Raw genomic sequence first — 19,737 nt, 5'->3', positions numbered from 1 at the left:
GTGCTGGACAGGCTGACATCAATCTGAACTGTAGAAGAACAAGGAGCATTAGTGAAAATAAATCCTGATTTTCCAAAAATAAAATCTTTATAAACAAATGTGATTAGTAAATAAAATCAATCCAAGCGGTCAAATACTTTTTATAGACCCTGTAGTCGTGTCTTGTTTTTAATTTGATGTGACCTCTTTCTCCTAGAAAAGTCATTTTTTCCCCATGTAAATAAAACACTCCAGTCATAAAACACAACTGAAAACAAAATAAATTCATCTCCAGTTCCAAATGTTTTTTATTCACATCTCCTGGATTCACATAGGAAGCAAATGATGAATATTTCACATGTAAACATGTTGTGTAAGGTCACTTGAATGTTGAAATGTTAGCAGAACTGTAGCAACAAGAGATGTTCCCCCAGTGAGAGTCTTCTTCAACAATAAACCAGCCTGATGGTACTTAGCAGATAGCTTATGTAAAGCTCAGCATGCAGAAGAACTTTCCCAGCAGCCTCCTTTTAACCAGCAGAACCATTCAATGTGGGTCAGGAAGGAAATGGGAGTTTCAGAGCCTTTTCTTGAATTTTTCTTTTTATCTGAAACAAAACCCTCAGAAATAAGTGTTAATAAGATATCCTGTGGTTTTGGCACTGATAATGCAGTTCAAAAGGCAGTGACCAGCATACAAATCAAGACATTTTGTGGGAAAGTGATAGAATGGGTTTATTTACATGTCTGCAAAGAGAAAGTAGGAAAGTAACCGGTGTTCGCTTTGACCAATTATAGCCAACAACTGCACAGCCCTCCTGCATTTCAATTAACCATTTAGCTGTTAATTAATCTGTGCAGCTACTTTCATTTATAATCGATTCGTGATGTGTGATTAGACACTGATTCAATAACTTCAGTACCCAGTAAGAATAAAGATACCCTGTGGATTTTAAACTCTGCCTGAGCATAAATGTAGTTTAATATCCTTATCTGCATGTGGTAAAAAGAGATGATTAAAAGGAAAATGCTAACAGCTAATGTGGAGGACAGTAAATGATATTCTTTCAAAAGTGGAAATTAAATGTTCTTTGTTTTATTTTATTGTAGAAGCAAATTTCGATTGTTTAATATGACATCATATTGATCATATTAAGTTGGAGTTTATGCTAGTTTTTTGGAGCGAATACCACCCACTTCAACTTGAAAACAAATATTCTGTCCAAACACAAAAAGTTCAAGTTTAAAATAACCATCCATTGAATGTAAATATTCAATCCTGAGGCGACTTCCTGGAGGTGAGAGAGAGAAGTGTCAGGCTAAACTTCAGGGGAAGAACAAAGGACCGCTACCCAATCCATCGACCTGAATATTTCAGTTTGGACTGACACGATGGATCAACAGACTGACGCCGTCCTCTGAGCCGCGTTGCTAAAAATACTTTTAAAGAGAACCAGATAAAGTCCCCAAAGTGAGCAAAGCAGCTGCTCCGTCCTGGAGGGTTCCTGAGCTAAATTCGGACGCAAAAAACGTTTTTGCTTTTTTTAACGTCAAAATTTTAATGTCTGAATGACAGAAACTTTACTTTTCCGAGTCCACCCACACGTTTGGAAACATCTGTGTGTTCAGACCGACCGCCTCAGCTGCCAGCAGCGATGGACATCATGTTTACGTCTCAGTACAGTATGGTCTAATGTGCTGGGTATAAATATTTCAGTGGGCGGCCTGGTTTCTAGTTGTCTCTCAGAGCTTTTAATGAGTGAGAGTCTCCTCACTGACAGATGGAGAGATCTCAGAGTGGTCATAACTTACCCTCCCATCAGGACCACTGATGTAAAACAGTGACCTTTTAGCCACACACCTGCTCACTGGAAGACAAGTGAAGATTTTATTGCTGCTGCTCGACATTTATTACCGCTATAAATCTGGACATGTGCAGTAGTGAAACTCTAGTTCTGAACAGTACAGTACAAAAGTCTTAAAGGTGACCTATTATGCTTCCTTGAGCAGGTAAGGATAGATATATGGCCTGAACATCATTACTCTTTTTGCAAAATTCTTAGATGAGATTTCCGTCTGCTCAGTCCTGCCTCCTTTCAGAATAAGCTGTTCGTCTCTTTAAATCCAAATAATGTGCTGCTGGCCACAAAACTCAACGTTTGCACTCACATGTGAAGATGGCTACAAACAGAGGCTCAATTATACAACCGCACATTTTTGAAAAGCAGAAGTGGAGCCTGCTGCACAATCAACAAGAATGCAGCAAGTGGTTTCTGGATGGCAAATCAACAGAGCACTTGTCTTTTCCAGCAGCCATTGTATGGCTTATACAGCTGTCAAACCAGCTGACCAGGCAGGCTCGAGCTCAGCTTGGGTTGCTAGGTAACGGCGCAGTGTACGTTTTAATAAATACATAATATTAGGATATTATTTATTGAATAGGTCTGTATATAATCACTGTTCTGGCTAATCCCGACTCACCTTAAACAAAAAGCTTTAGTCAATTTAATGGCAGAGATTAAAATAAAAAATCTGTGAATCTCATTTTGCAGAGTGTGTAAAAATCTCCCCCCGCCCCAAGTACTGTTTGTTATTAGACTGAAGATTAGTAAAAAAGAAAAAAACAAAGAAAGACCTTCACAAAGTCTGAAACTGATAGTCGGGATCATTTCAGAGCTTGAATGCATATTATTTAACCCAGTTCAACCCTATTTTAATCTTAATTTAATTGGAAAATCTAATAATCATGTCTTAGTCTTAGTTTTGATTCCAATATCCTTAGTCCTTTAGATGCAAAAAACACTGATGTCGATCAACTGTTTTCACAGAAAAACTAGTGTCTTTAAGCTGAAAACAGCATATTAACCTAAGCTTTAGCACCAGATTTCAATTTTATTTCTTGACTAACCTTATTTTGTGTATTTGCAGCCAGATTCCTTCCAGCTCTCTCAATATCAGACTGCTTCACTTTCTGGATGCAGTTAATGTCCACACATTTTGGTTTTAGTAGTGGACAATATCAAATGAGATAATTTAGCCTCATGGTCTTGGGTTGGAAAGTAGCAGTCACTGCAGCAGAAAGCTCATCCACAGCATTTTAAGGATAATTATGTTTTCTGCTGGCAGATGAAACCAGAGTTATTTACCTGCTGGTGCTGGTTCCACGATCACATCAAACAGCTGATGATGAGCCGACGACCTTCATCGTGTTTTGAATGTGTCGCGCACGCCAGCGTAGCGACAAGCATCAGCTAACAGGGATATTATTAGCTCAGCCTTACACGCTGCACCGCTGATCAGCTTTGACGAGCGCCTGCAGCGGCTTCGTGTCAGATTCCTGCGTGGCATTTAAAGCTGGCCAACGTCTAGCTCTGGGTTTTTTAACAAGAAGAAAGCTGCTGGGACAAGATCTCTTTAGAAAACACACTTTAGGTACAGACTGGACAAAAAAAAAAAGCACTAAAAAAAAAAGCACTTCACATCAATATTTGAGTTTTCACACACATCCAGTCTGACATGAACCACCAGTTTCACACGTCACTACGACACACCAAGAAAANCTGCAGTTCCTTTTAGCTTCAAACTAATCAGAGAACAGGTTAGTGTACGGATTCCATCTGCTGTCAACAACTGCAGCTTCTATGTTAAGCTAGCTACTTAAGGTGCTTAGCTAATGCTAAGTTAGCTTATTTACATCTAAATCTGAATAAACTGATTTCTAACAAAACCCTTCTAAATAAATGTATACATTGTTTTGGAAGATATTAATATGTTAAATATGTGACTTTCAGTCTTATACACAACATTGTGCCAGCTCTTAATTTCAGTTTAGCCAGGTAAAATAAAGTCAGTCCCAATGCATTACTAGTTATCAAACTAGAGGAGATACAGAGGCCTACATTACAAATATGAGTCTTGATAAAAGCAACAAAAACTGCATGTTTTCACACTGATGAATCACATCTTGTATCTTTGGATAATTAAAATTATATTTTTAATAACTTTTGATCTTAAATGTCAAATTTTGGCAAAAAATATGAAAAATAAAAGTTATCTTTTGCTTTTAGAGCCTTAGGGGAGTTACTGGCCTTCCCTCAATTTATGATTTGTGTTGCATAAAGTATACCCTGGGAACATATAGATAGTGACTCAGGATTGCACTTCTCTCGGAAATACTTTGATAATTAAAAATGGTTGTGTTGTTTTACCATTTATTACATATTTTTGCAACATAATGTCTGCAGTTTATGGTTGCTTACTTGCATTGTAGCAGGGCTTAGTGAAGGCTTCTCTAGGCCTTTTTGGGATGGTTTTAGCAGCATCCTGCACATTTGCAAAGCATGAGAGAAAAAAATGCTTAAAGCACATCTGTCCATCGTAGAAAACATTTGGCTTCCTTTTAAAGAACAAAATTTGATTAAAACAATTACTGTTTCTTGCTTTTGGGCCAAGCTGTTGGACTGTTTTAGAAACACTGGTTTTCCGGTTTTTCTTTCAGTTCAAAAGAAGAGCAAAACTTTTAAACCATACGGCCATATTTGCTTGGGAGACATTAAGGGAGGGGGGGTGTTGTCGGGCAGAAAATGCTTTATTTAGGTTGCAGCTTTCATGCTGACATTTGTCACTGGATGCAGAAATAATTTCAAATTTCTCAATTTTCTGTGATTCACAGATGCACAGGACCAGGAGCTACTGGCAAAGCACAACATCACCCACATCCTCTCAATCCATGACACAGCTGCACCTGTCCTGGAGGTGAGGCAGGTTCAAATTGCTACATGAGCTTTTGCGACCCAATGACCCGAACCTTCATCCAACTACAGAGTACTTAATGTCCTCTGAACTCAGTCACTTACCCGTCAGTGTCCCAACTGATCAGTACTCATTGTGAAAGTGTGAAATCTCTGCGGAGCTGCTGTCTCTTCAGTTAAATATCTCCCTACAGCTGTGTGTGAGTACTTTTGTGTGGCAAAGGCATGTAGGGAATTTTCTTAAGATAGTTTATAACTACATAATATATATTATCATCCTGTAGGTTTATCTATTTTATGTTTTCAACCTATTGAAGAATCACTTCCCGAAACATATTTTCATTACCTAAGATCATTAGTGAGATAAGAGCACTCAGTGAAATCATTATCAAAGGCAGCTGAAGTAGACAGATGTTCATATTTTCAATTGTGTGACAGTCATAAGACATGGAATCCACCAGGTTTCAGTAAACACAGCGTTTACTGAGGCTTCGGTATTGTTTGAACATGAAATTTCAGTCCATGTGTGAAAATCTGCTTCAGCTGATGCAGCTGCTGTTTGATGCTATTTTCTTCACAAGAAGCTTTTAGTTCTGCACATTGAGGTCCAAAAACTTTTGAAAGAAGGACTGGACAAAAAAAAAAAGCACTTCACATCAATATTTGAGTTTTCACACACATCCAGTCTGACATGAACCACCAGTTTCACACGTCACTATGACACACCAAGAAAAACAGAAATCAGGACTGTGAGAAACAACAAAACTCTAAACTTTTTTTTAGTAAACTCTCACAGCAACAGTGGAAAGTCGATGGTGATTTGGTTTCACTGATGTTTTTAGTCTGACTTGAGTTCATCGCCACCACAACTACAACTTATGAAGCCGTTTTTGTTTCCCTATAAGAACCTGAGTGGGCACAGCATGTTTGAAGCCAGAACCCAGTCGCATCAAAGCCCAATGTAACAAGAGGTACACCAAGTATTTTAGTTTCTACTACAAAGATCTCAGTACACTTGAAATAAAACCAAACTAACTTACAAGTAACCTTTCAGAAAGGTATAGAGCTTGTTTTAAGTAAATAATTCCTGGCAGATCATTTTATTTCTACCAGTGGGACTAACTTTTTTCAATCAATATTAATGAAATGCTGACTAAAAAATTGCTTAAAAATTACTTTGATCAAATTTCAACTGTATTAAGATATTTATACTAGAAACCAGACCCAAATCTTTGTAAGATTTGGTGTTTTTGCAGTATACAAAATGTTCTTTTGGGTTTAGGAGAGTTGAAGATTAATTACCCTAAATCAGTTTTCTGAAACCTTGAAACCTGCGGCACCATAATGACTTTGGGTAAAACACAAAAATGACCAGCTAGTGTTTTAAATATAGATATCACAAATGTAGGTTTTTAACTGTTTTTCTACAATATTTGCATTTAATTTCCACAAAAAGTGACACTAAAAGTACCAGTAATATGCTTTTAGATCTGTTTTTCTTGTCATTTGGTTGGAATCTGTTTTTTTGTTGTTTTTTTTACATAATTTTCAATCCTGCAGGAAAAAAACCTATCCTCTTTTGCAAATTTGTATCTTTATTTTTATTTTAAACCCTAAATGTAGAGAGAAAATTAGTGGTTCTTTAAAAATAAATTTCCTAAACTAGATAGTTATCTAACTTTATAAGATGTCTTTAAAATAAAAAAAAAAATGTGACTTTTGAGGCTCAAAATGTTTTTTTTCTTTTGAAAATGGATAAGTTGATAATGCTACAGATAAAATATTTTTTGTAAATAAAATTATGAAAGGGTGACTTTTTATGTAAAAATATTAAAAGATGTGAGGTCAATTTAACTCAAAAAAAGAATATTGTTCATTAACAACCCAAGAAAGCTTTAATCTGGATAAATATTTTTTTTGCATATTTCCAGCTTTCTTTCAAATTCTTTTCATGCAGCCTTTCTCATACTTTATGATAAACAGGAATGTAGTTTTAGGTCTCATTTGCATTTCAATTTACTAAATAATACAAACAACAAAACTTAATCTGTGAGGAGAGAACAAAAAAGGCCGAATGTTTTCCACCTCCCAATCTTTTTCCTTGTTCTGTCAGATTTTCCGTAGGTTGTTGTTGAACTGTATTGTGTTTTCCCCCCTCAAAACAAACCAATTTGTTGTCAACAAAGCAGACAAAACAGAGACAAGCCTAAAATAGAAAAGCCACTCGGTTCCTCAGTCAAAATGAGCCGAGGAGGAGGGGAAGCATGAGAAAGTTATTGCTTTTTTGTTCAACAGAAACTAGCAGGAGGATCTTCATCATTCTGTGTAGAAATCATTAGCATTTAGTTTGAAATTAAAGGATAATTTAGGTTAACCTTTCTCTACCTTTAAAGACAAACATGAGCCATCTATTAGCTACAGCTTCAGCTCTAAGAATGCATCATTTTCATGAAAACTAGGGATGCACTGATTGCAGTTTTAAGTTTGATCAATGATCTTTAAAATGTTTAAATTCAAAAAATTTAGATGTTTGCATAATTTTAAAAATTCACATTTTCAAATTCTAAGATCTCAATGAATGATTCTTCATAAAACGAAGAAAATTATGGACTGCTCTGAGCCTTCTCTTCATGAGAATGTGTTGAGAAAACAGTGTCTTCAGTCAAAGGCTTTTTCAAAATCATTGTAATACAGACAGCTGCAAGAGATCTTTCTGCCAACAGCCATCAACATCTACAATAAATCTTCAAATTAATGAGTTACAACATTTAATTTCCATTTGGGTTCAACAAAATATTTTTGAAGTTGAACTGAAAAAGCCAGACCTGACAATTCAGATTTTTTTTTTTGTCAGAAAAGTCGCTAAATGTGGTGACTAAACTAGCAACAATAAGACCTTTTCATAGGGAAGTATCAGCCAAGTGCTGGTCTCCCAAAATTAAGGAAACTGGTGCACCCCTAATAAAAACACATTAAGCTCAGAGACTGAAAAGCTACTAAGCAGAAAATTAATTCCTTGTTATGAAGAGATAAACACAAAAACAAACGTTCACGTCACTTTTCCCCCCATTTAAGGATCTTTTTCAAATTAGAAGAGGAAGTCAAATTAAATCCCCTCCCTGTTTATTATGCAACTGGGTGCTGGCTTTTTGAAGGCATTTTCATGTACTTGAACAAGCTGTTGTAAGCATGCACTTATGAGATACCGATGAGCGATGAACAAACTTATGTTTAAGAACAGAGCCAAACTGCTGTCTTTCATAAATTTCTGCAGGACAGGCGGTGGGGAGGCGGTGACATTCGCACTTTGCGGCTCAGGAATAAAAACGGTTGCTTCCCTGGAAAGGAGGAAGCGGCTCCTCATTTGGTAAACAAGGGGCTTTGAAGTTGGACGTAAAAAACTGAATTTACATGAATAAATAAGCCGCCCACCGACGAGCCGTGCTAATGAAAGGCTGAAAGAGATGAGTCTGCAGCCGCATTCCTTCCAACATCCCGCAGCGTTCCCAATCCTGGGAATGACTCCAAGCATAAAGGTCTCTGTCTTAAACGGAAAACAACAGGACTTTATGTCTAACGCCACTTTACTGACGTCATCGTTCAGCTGGATGAGCTTCTCTTTGTTTCAAGCTGTATGAACTAACAATAAGATCCTTTTTCCTCTTCTTCTTCCAACATCTGACTTTGCTCTGTGCTTTCATATTCATTGTTGTAAAATACAAAATATATTAGAAAATAATTTGAATTAACGATTAAAAACATGTTGTTCTCCATGGGGATGGGCTTCGATAGCAGCAGTGTCGTCTCTTATCTAAAGGCTGGAAAACACAAAAAGCTTCTCTTGGCTGCGTTTTATGGGTCAACTCTATGAGGTCCCTTCATTTTTTTTCCCTCACCAATTTGTTTAGTGCCATTATAAACTGCAGTCTTTAAATAAATAATATTCCCACCTTTTCAGACTTTTTAATCCCTTAAATTCCAGTTTAAGTTATTAAAATATGCAAATAGAAAATCTTGTGTTCATAGACTCAAAATGTTTATTTGCTTTGGCCTTTCATCCACACAAAAACTCCATTTATTTATTAAAACTCCGATCAAATTTGCAAAAACTCAGTTTTTGTGCTTGTGTGTACATTAGCAAACAGATTTACGGTCCTGCACTTCGCAGTCTGCGACAAATAATGCGACAATTAATCTACATACTTGCTTTGACACGATTCCCAATCTGTATCATTTTGTGTTTTAATAACTTTATATTCCAATACGATATTAAAAAAAGCCTATATATCTGTTCAGACAATCGAACTTCCGGCCACCATGTTTAGATTCTAACAGGAAGTTATGTTTCTTTTGAAGAAATCCGATTGGCTCACAGAATTTAGCTGTGTGCTACACTGCCCCCAATGGGTTTGGCATGTTTAAAACAATGATTTGTGCAGATTCATCTGGATGAAAACTTTTCTGCAACCACATTGCCACATTGTTTTCTTAAACAATGTGGCAAAGAACAAAAGAAAACATAAACGAAATTGGTGTCAAATTTACATTTGTGCCACTACCATTTTAAAGACATAAATATCTTCAGAGTTCAAAGGTCAACTAGCTGGTCCACATTTACAAAACCATTTGAAATATGGTGTCAATGATCTGTGCTACGTTTATGCAGCAGAAGGTTTTGTTTTTGTCGTTATAATTTTGTTGGCCTTTAAAGATTTCACACCAATTTTGTTTAATTTGAAGAAGGCTGAATTTTTTTAAAGACTGGCCCAGGAGCTGGTATAACCAAAGAACACATTCAGAATGGCACAAAAATGATTAAGGGGTGCAGATTGCTCCATTTATTTTAAAAATTATATAAAAGAGAATATAAATTCCCTAAGAAAAAAATAAATAAAACATTTGCATCAACAATGCAGAAAATGTTGAGGGACCCAGGAGGGTTCAAACCAGCACACAGCAGCTGTTCCTGTTTTGGTTTTATGAAGTAATAAAAGCAGATTAGTGGATGTTTTGGAAGAGATTAGCTCACCAGAGTTGAACCCGAGCCGTTATCCCAGCCCATCCCCGGCTCTCCTGTCTGCCACCTCTCTACCTTTATGCTCATGCTTTCCTGCCATGGAGGGACAACAGAAACGTTGGACCTCGGTCCTGCCTGCCTGCCTGGGTGACTGTGACAGCCGCCGCTTGGCTCCCACGGGTTGGAAGACCTCTCTAACTGTCTCTTTACCGTCCCCTGCTGGAGCTTATCGGTATGGCGGCTCGGGCTGCTGCGGGTTGGGTCTGTAGAGCTGCTGCACCCGGACTGGCCGCCCGTTAACAGGCCAGCCACCCGGCAGCTGGCCTATGACCCGGAGGCCAACTGGCTGGCCGTGTCCTGGGATCGGGCTGCTTGGGCTCAAGATGTGGGTCTGGCCCACTGGGGGTTCAGAGGCAGGGTTTTGATGGCTCGGCGCCGAGGCAGGGGGGGAAACAGGGTAATGGGGAACGAGGATGGCCGGCGTCAGGCCATATCGGACCTGGAACACTCTGAGAGGCCCCTGTGCCACAAAGCCGTTGGGCCGCTGAGGCTCCTGCTGCGGCTCGGAGTCCTTCTTCACCTCCGGAACCTGGCTCTCCTCGGGTCTCTTGCTTTTGTTGGGCTGCTTCCGGGCTTGAACAGCCTCCTGGATCTTCTCTGTTTGAGCCCGGCGGATGTGGTAGGTCTTCCTGTAGCTCTGGAACGAATCCAGGAACTCATCCAGACTCACGTTGCCCTCCATGAACTTCTCCAGCAGCTCCTGGGAAGCAGAGCAGACAAACTATCATCAGACAACTTGCTAAGGAGTTGTCTGATATCTCCTTAGCAAGTTGTCTGTCCTCAAGTTGGCCAGTTGAGTACTTTGAAGTTAGATGCTTGATATCAAGCGTCAACATTGCTCTAGCCTGCCAATAAACAATAAATCAATTAGTTTGTATTTCCATTTGGATCTCTGCTGCTTCTACAAACAGCTCAAGCACCTAAAAGAAAAACAAAAACTACCCAGCCACTTTTTGTCAATAAGTTAATGTTTTTTCGTGTCCGAAAATGAGCCATTTCGAAAACCTCCAATTTGCAAAGCCACAGTGCAATGTTACCAAGCAACCCCAATCAAGCCCAGCCTTGTTACCTAGCAACTCAAGCAAAGTTCTAGCAGTTTTGGTCAGCTGATTTTACCGCTGTACAATGGCTGCTGGAACAGACAAATATTTTCTTCTTGACTTACCATCCAGAAACCTCTTACTGCATTCTTGTTGATGGTGAAGGAGGCTCCGCTTCTGCTTTTCAAAGATTTTTTGTCATATAATTGCGCATTTGTTTGCAACACAAGTAAGCAGCAGCTTACTATGGCTTTAAAGTGTCCCACAGAGTCCCTAAAACAGCTCAAAATAGGAAGAACGAACCAGACTAAAATCGCATTATCCAAGAATGATTTTGATAAAAAAAAAAATGTGATGAACATGTTTTGGGTAGCCCATAGACATATCCTAACCTTTTCAAGGAAGCATAATAGGTCATCTTTAAATATTTTTTTGCTTATTAAATTGCTTTAGGATGTTAATCTTTGCACAGAAATACATTTTAATGTTTTGTAATTTATTAAGGTTCTCTCATGACCCAGACTTAACTTCCTGGTGTATTAGTCTGTATTCCCAGCAGGAATGACCATCTATCCATACTGAGGTGGCTGAACACCTGGGGCTGGGTGTGGGGGCGGTACTTCTTGTAGGCCTGCTATTTAAAGGTTAAGGTCCTGTGCAGATGGTTAGAGGCCATGGGGTCATCCCAGTGGGAGTTGTTTTCCCAGCTGACCAGATGGTGTTTTAGGAGGGCTCATCTGGTCACCAATCAATACCAATAAATATATTAGCTTCCTAAAATTAGAGTTTTTGCTGAGCTTTCAGTTTTTATTGATACAGAACCATCAAAAACATCTCTTCTGGTAAATGGTTGATCTCTTCTATGATGTATTCTGACTTTCTGTGGACAACCAATGTGCAGAGAGACAGTTTATCTCCCACAGATCCCAGCATTCGCCTCATTATCAATGCAAACAGTCTTATAAATAAGACTGGTGAGAAAACATCAGTTGAGTTCTTCTGGTCTGAGATCATTAACTGTGAAACAGAAGAACCTTTCAGTTCCTATTTAGAAAAGGTTTAGGATTTTATTTCTCTTCACAGATGAAAAGGAATGAAATAGATTAAAGTTTTTAAAAGTCTGGGTTTTTTTAGTCTCTCTCATGATTGATGCTCACATTAATAGTTAAAATATCAATCATAATATTAAAGATATCAAACACTGTTGTGGCTTGATTGAAGTATTTTAGGCTTTGAATAGCAGATAATCACATTTAGTCCAGATTCCAAAAAAACCTGTGAAATATTCCTGAACTCTGGTGCCAAAACCACGAGTTAAGAGCTTTTGTACACCTGCAGCTCATTTACTTTAGTCCGAATCAGTTGAGTTTGTTAACTTGTAAATTTTATTGGTGGTTTGGTTTTTTCCATGCAGAAAAAGATAAAACAAACCAGAACCTGTCACTACAAACCAAGCCATAAGGTTTTGTCTGTTTATTGGACAGATGAGTTTGGAGCAGGAGAACCAGATGTAAACACAGGAGGCAAATGTTGAGTTCTGACCCAGTAGAAAACATGGATAATTTAATCATCGTATGAGTTTTATTTCAGGTGAAACTATTTGAGCAGAAAATCAAAAATGATTTTGAGAAGATGTCTTGAAGGTTGAACTGTTATGCTTCATTAAAAAAAAAAAAAACAAAAAAAACACATGCCATTGTTTATTAGTTTATTTACTCAACCCGGAGTCAGACAAACATCTTTAAAGGTGACCCATTACACTTTACTGAACAGATTAGGATTGCTTTATGGGCTGTACAAAACATGTTCATTACATTTTTTGCACAAAATCAATCTTGGATAATGAGATTTTAGTCTGCTCAGTTCTGCCTATTTTGAACTCCTTTCAGAATGAGCTGTTTTAGGGCCTCTGTCACTTTAAATTCAAATAAGCTGCTTGTGGACATGCCCCCCCAACATACCGTTTACACTCACAGGTAAAAATGGGGGCAAACAAATGCAAACTTAAACAACCGTACATCTTTGAAAAGCATTAGTAGAGTCTCCTGCACAACCAACAAGAATTCAGCAAGTGGTTTCTGGATGATAAGTCAAAAACAAAACACTTGTCTTTTCCCGCAGCCATTGTACAGTGCATACAGCAGGTAAACCATCTGACCAAACATGCTGCAGGATCTATTGGGGCTGTTAGCTAAATGCACAATGCCTGTTGAATGTCACTTATACTGGAAGTTTTTAAAACAACTCATTTTACAGACACCAAAAATCAACTTACTACCAAGAAACAGGTAAGTGTTTTATTAAGCACTTGGGCTGTATTTAGCATTAGAAGCATTAGAAACTCAAACAATAGGCCTTCGTAGCGCTTAGCTGCTCAGGCCTAATGAAAGAATAAAAAAATACAAAATGGCAAAATCGATGGACTTAATTTTATGTCTATTACACAAAGTTCCAGTGAAACAGTTTGCGGTTGTAAAATGAAACATCTTTTTTTCCACTATTTCACCATTTATGGTTTAGACGACCACAACATCTACAACACTCTGAGATGAATTTGGTCTTGATTGGTATACCTATTTCGATGTGTGTTTTTGTGTTTGTGAGAGACTGACAGGAAACAAGATTTAACAAAATATTTCACAGGAACAGTTAAAAAGCCCTCAAACCTTTCAGCTGCGTTTCCTCACTTCACCTCATTTAAAAAAAACCCTCACTGTCAGATGACCTACAGGCTGACAGATTTGATTTATAGGATGACGGAAGAATACATCAAGTTCTCGATTCCTCCATCAGATTTGTTTGTTCATGTTGGTACCTGAGACCCAGGGCAACAGAAGAAGGGGTTTTTTGGCCTGAAACCTTAACGGTCTGGACCCAATTTCACAAAGCCCCAGATCTTCTTCACCATAAAATGACTATGAAAGGCTGTAAAGATTTCCGTCAACCATGAAAACTTAAATTTTTTTGCCCTCTAAGGTCTCAATCTGAGACGATTTAGATTCAAGCTGATAGTGAGACAGCAGAGAGGCCTGATTGTATAGAATCAGGCACACTAACTCTGAAGCTCTGATTAAACACAGAGGAGAGAGCCTTTCATCTGTTCCATGCAATAATCATAAACCATCTCTTCTTAAAACTTGTGATTAATAAGATAGAAAATAGGAATTGATATATCAGATATATCAAGCCGCCTTGATATATCTGATATATCCATGCTGAGGCTCTCTGAAAGCTGCTGCTGCTGCTTAATCAATCAGTGAGCGGCTCGTTTGTTGAGTCAGTCATGAAACTATTGATCGCAGCCATGTGAGGTGGGAGCGGCAGCCTCTGTGGATCAATGTGTGCCTGCAACAGCAGCGGCATCTTTCTTCTGTAAATAAGCAACATGGTGGTCGGCAGGTAAGCAAATGATTGTGGGTATTTCAGCAACGCCAACAGACTTGCATTTGGTTCTTTAATTAAAAAGAAACAGATTACATTGCATGTGAGTCATAAGCTACTCTGTTTAGGTTTGATTTGAGGCTGAGGGACTTGACTTCTGCTCTAAAACCAGAAATTGTTCAAAAATAAAACCATTAATTTTTAGTTTTTTTAATAACTTAAGATTAATAATGTTCTTATTATCAGATTTTATTCACATCCTATCCACCCAGATCTCAATTTAAGAGCAAAACCCAAACCAAGGTGTTATGTTTTCATTACAGCCCTGAACCAAGGAAGAGCCGTTCACACCCGATAGTCCAGTACACTCAGTTTGACTGGGGACCAAAATTGCAACATTTGTTGCATTTTCAGCTGCTGTGGTTCTTTTTCATACTGTACAATTGAACAAACCAAAACCTTTGAGAAACCTGTTCCCCTCCTCACCTATGGGGGCGCTGCAACAAGAACCACTGAAGGAAACAACACAAAACCAGATGTGATGTGGCATCAGATTTTAGCCACTGTACAATTTCCCTTTTGTCTTTAGAAAAAGATTGTAAGCCATTTCACCCAACTAGCACAAGAATAGTGCGTTTGCTTTGGTTGTATTTACCCAGAATGCCTTGCTTTTGAAGCAATCTTCAATCCGCTTAGCGTTCACATATGCATCTGAACTGCACCAGAGTTAATTTCAACTGAGTCGAGACCAAAGTTTGTAGGTGTTCCAGAGTTTGGCTACGCACTCACATCTCCCCAAATAAATCAGACTTTCTAGCTAAATGGACTGGAGCTGGATTAAATCAGATTAATAATTAGATAGCAGAGGTGCTTAATAAAGATTTATTTTTACAGCATTTGAACCAGATGAATCTGAAACTGCCACTTGAGGAGTTTTGGATAGACCATATTTATAGACAAATAAATGTTATTTTAAGTGCAAAACGCTTTTTGTTTTGAACAATTTTGGCTTAATTACTAATATGTTATTCTTTCAACAACTTACCTTTTTTGAGTCAGTATACTCCGATTAATTAATTGATAATTAAATTAGTTGACAATTACTTAAATAATTGATTCATTATGATTAATTGTTTTACCCCTAATTCTAATCACTGAGATTAAATCGAAGACATTTTGTGCCTGAAGTATCAAATTTTTTATTTTGTCGATGAATTATGCTGTCTACATTGAGAACTTTTAGCACATATATGATAACCTGTTACTTATTGATGTTTCATCTCCAGCTGAACTCCAAAGTCGTGAGTATGTGACTAACTGCGACATTAATGTGCAGCAGCCTTTCAGTTATCGATCCAAACTTCATTTAAAACCACAGTAATCTGGGGTTTACAGTTTGAATCATTTACTGCACAGATCTGGAGACAACAGGTCTGACTCTACAGCTGCTTGTGTTGTGAGCTCACCCCGGTCGTGTTGGTGCATGCATGAAGGAGAATCAGTGTGGATCAGTGACGGAAGGCCTGCAGGCAGCCCTGTGGCAGCTTTAACTCCCAGCTGTTTGTGTTTTTTAGACACCTGTGAAAGCATCAATGTCGCTTGGTAAAACTATTTCAGAAACACACCAGCGAGTTCTGAGGATCAGGCTTCTCTTGCTCTCAGGTCGTCAGATGTTTTAATCATGAAGCAGCAGATTTCTATTTCAGACTTCAGCTTCAAAGCAGCTCAGCTTATTGTCTGACACAAAGGGAAACTGAATCAACAAATACTGACTGATTTTCATTCCCTGCTCTGCAAACTCAATTTTTAAGGTTTAAATGGTATGAATATTACTGTGACTATAAATATGGATGAGAAGCTCTTTTCTTTTAGCTACTTTATGTAAAAAAGAAAAACAAGAGATCGTGTTCTCTTGTTTTTCCCCTTTTGAGGAGTGGGTAGGGGTGTGTCCAAATTCAGACACATTCTTTGAAGGACCAGAAACGAGGTCCAGCCTTCAGATTTATTCCTGCCCCTCCTGTCGCCTAGCAACCGTGACATTGCTAACCTCAAGTTGGTAAAAAATAAACCTTGAACTCAAAATCTAGCTGAGCTTTTTTTTTTAAATTACTTATTAAATCTCTTAATTTGATAAATTCATTAATTGTTTCCAAAATTATATGGTTGTAACAATACAACCGCTTTAAGCTTTTAGTTTTTATAGTGCATATACATTTCATATACTTAGATTTAAAACGAAGTATGAAAGTATGTGAACTGTAAAAAAAACTATCAATTGGAATGTATGTGTGATTTAATTGAAATGATTTGTTTGCATGACATTTGCTATGAATTGGTGCTACTTAAACTAAGAGAGAGAGAGAGGGAGGGAGAGAGAGTCTTTTATATATAAAAGACTAGAGAAATGTACAAAAGATAAATAATATTAGGAAATATCGGCTGTTGGCCTCAACAGCATTAATATTGGATATCGATATTGGCCCTTTTTCTTTGCTTAAGTCAGTGCATCCCTAGATCAGGGGTTCACTAAAGGAATGCCATGTTGTTGCATTTTAGGCAGTAAAATATTTATTTTCTTATGTGAAAATAATTAACTTATTTGCATTTTTAGTGTATTTTTAATATTATATAAAATGATTTAAATGGTTGACTGAAAAATGGGCAGAATATGCCTTTTTCAAATCAGAATGATCAATTAATAAAATAATTGTTAGTTGTGGCCCTAAATAAAACCCGATTTGCTCTCATTTTTCTCTTCAGTCACACAGACAAAGACAAAGTCGGAAATTTTCCCCCAAATCTGCTCTGAATATGTTTAAAAACACAAAGACTGTGAAGCATTTTTTATTGACAGCAGCTTCAGACACCGAATTCACACCATCTGGTTCAGATTAAACTCTGTTGCTTATTTAGTTTTAGTTAGAGAAGCATCGTATTGTTTGTCATTAAATGAAGCCTTAAGGGGAGCAAACAGGATGTTAACAGTCCACTGGCTGCTGCTGCTGACGTAGGGTGGGTGTATGTATAGCATGCCTAGCGGCTTCATACAGCAGATTGCATTGAAGTGGGTGGGCTTGCTCAGAGCCAGCCTGCAGATTTATTTATTTATTTCAAAATAAAAGCCCCCAGCAACACCGCTGCCAGAGCAGTAACGCTCTGTTTTGAATTTCCAGGAGGGATTTTAGAGAAAAGGCAGAGCTGCGTTGTTCTTACCTCGGAGTGTTCTTCAGCACGTGCCACCTCCTCCTGCAGGAGGTTCTGCGACGACTGCAGGCTGCGCCTCGGCCCGCGAGCCTCTGCAACGACAGGGAGACATCACTGATGCATGCGGAGCCATCAAGTATGACTTCACCGCTAGCTGGAGGAGAAATCCAGAAACCGACAAACCGCAGCGTAGAGAATTATTTTCCAGATCACAGAGAACCTTCCTGGTATGCACTGGTGAGGCGGTGGGCAGTTTATGGCCTCAAAAAACATGGGAAAAAGCAGCGAATCATTGTTTGAGGCTTTTACATAAATCAGTTAACGTCTCGTCTTTCCTCGTCACTTTAGATCGCTTATATTTACTCCAATGTAAGAAACACAAATCCAAACCTAATTACATCATTTCTAACATATTTCTGAGCACAAACACACACACACACACACACACACACGCACACGCACACACAACATTATGTAACAGGGCTGAATTATTCACGGCCTTGTCAATACAATAAGAAAGAGGAAAAGCCTTAAACAAATACATGAGGGATGTAGTTCTTCTTTGAATCAAAGGATTTCAACTAAAAAGCAAAGCTGTGAGTCTGACTCCTCACTAAACTGCAAGACAAGTTTAGCTTTTTCAGACATATTTACATTCACAGCTCAAATAAAATATGTATTTAGATAACTATTCTAAATGCATTGTTGAAAAGGAGGGGAGCAGAAGAATAAACTTATCTGATCCTGCTGCCTTTCTGTTATATCTATTACTTTACACATTCTTTGTTTAAAGAAAAATATTTACATATACAAAGGCAGGTAGTAATCTTAATTTATTTGTATAGCACTTTTTTAATCAAATGTTGCAAAGTGCTGCACATAATATAACATATACATATTTACATATACATGAAAGAAAGCTACAAAAAAATCTCTCAGTAATGTTTTAAGTTTTCTGGCATTTGCAAATAGTAATAGTTGTGGTCAAACTAAACCAAAATGAGAAAAGTTTAGTATGATTTAACTTCAGACAGCGAGAAAAAAATGTGTCTGAAAATATCAGCTTTCTACTGTAAATAAATAACGTTTCCAAATTTAAGCTTTTAATCAAACGATAGATTGAACTTTATTACCAAACTGTGCAGTTTGAATATCAATCACTTTCAAGTACTTTATAAACAAATTAACCTTGAAAACACCTAATTTAAATTCAAGGATTTCAAGCACCCTATCCTTCTTATTTTGTTGATTAAAATGTGATAAATTAATTACAGACCCTACAGTTAACTTATTTAAAATTATTCCTAGTATGATTTGGCTCTTTAAGCAAAGTGATTTGGCTTTAATTATCCATGTGAACCTAAATAAATAAATCAAACATGCACATCTATGAGGTTTTTCCCTCAAAGACCACCTGGCTCGCTGCACTAAGATCTAAAGTAGCTTTTCCTGCACACAAGTCAGAACTTTACGGACTAAATGACTAATCTAGCTGAGAGAACCGAAGGTGAGTAAATGTGTGATAATTTGTTTACGTCTTGTGGTTTGGAAGGGAGACGTGGAAAAGATTAGTGTGTTTAGCATTTCTGGGGATTACAGAGCTTGGCAGTGAGATGATAAACCGTCTGGGTGAAATCATCCGGAACCACAGAACGGTAGGTGGACCTGAGGAACCGAGCGTTAGCTTCGATAAAAACCTCCTTTATATAAATTTGTTGACTTGGAAACTGGTAATTAGAGCGACCCGTTTATGACATGAGTGGGTGTGAACACAGAGGGTCAAAGCAGATCCAATAAACCGGACCGGAAAGTGTGCTGGTAGATGAAAACGGACGGGTTCCCTCCGGACCTGGACTGACCTGCTTTCAACGAAGCGCTCAAAGATCTCAGCAGGGAGCAAACAAGCAGAGGAATTACTTTAAACAGAAACCGTTTGAGCTTCACACGCAGATGTTAGAGGAAAAGGATGAAGAGGTTGACGGCTGCTAAACTACATACTGTAAGGTAAAGATGGACGAAGGAAAAGAAATCTCTAAAATCATGATTTTAAACTCCTCCAGTTCTCAGACCTTTACTATCCTTTAGAACAGAGTAGAAAATATAATAATTTACAGCAGACATTTCTGCAAACTTTATATCTGTAGCCTGGAAAATTAGAAATAGAAGAAACCAAGGAAGGACGCAAGAAAGGAAGTGAAAAAAGACAGAGGGAAGACATGCAATAGAAAGTAAGATTTGAAAATAAATTAGATAGGATTGAAGGAAAGAAAGAAGGAAAGGCTGTAAGGGGACAAGGAAGGAATAA

General features: G+C 37.9%; 1 protein-coding gene and 1 long non-coding RNA gene across 2 annotated transcripts; both read right to left on the bottom strand.

Moving 5' to 3' along the window:
• Window positions 1–269: 269 nt before the first annotated feature.
• On the bottom strand, window positions 270–3,529 carry LOC107834736 (uncharacterized). Its single transcript, XR_001660550.1, has 2 exons — window positions 2,169–3,529; window positions 270–2,130 (listed from the first exon to the last, which is right to left on the bottom strand). It is a non-coding gene; the product is annotated as an uncharacterized LOC107834736 (long non-coding RNA).
• Window positions 3,530–6,882: 3,353 nt separating this feature from the next.
• LOC103131279 (vacuolar protein sorting-associated protein 37B-like) lies at window positions 6,883–17,537 on the bottom strand (the record flags this gene model as incomplete). Its single annotated transcript, XM_007542883.2, has 2 exons — window positions 6,883–10,507; window positions 17,442–17,537. Coding segments are annotated over 2 exons (630 nt in total), but the record flags the coding sequence as incomplete, so codon positions are not given.
• Between the last annotated feature and the right edge of the window lie 2,200 nt (window positions 17,538–19,737).

The sequence above is a fragment of the Poecilia formosa genome, unplaced genomic scaffold (genome assembly GCF_000485575.1).
Source record: "Poecilia formosa unplaced genomic scaffold, Poecilia_formosa-5.1.2 Scaffold738, whole genome shotgun sequence".
NCBI lineage: Eukaryota > Metazoa > Chordata > Actinopteri > Cyprinodontiformes > Poeciliidae > Poecilia > Poecilia formosa.
This window is presented reverse-complemented; position numbering and strand designations above follow the sequence as displayed.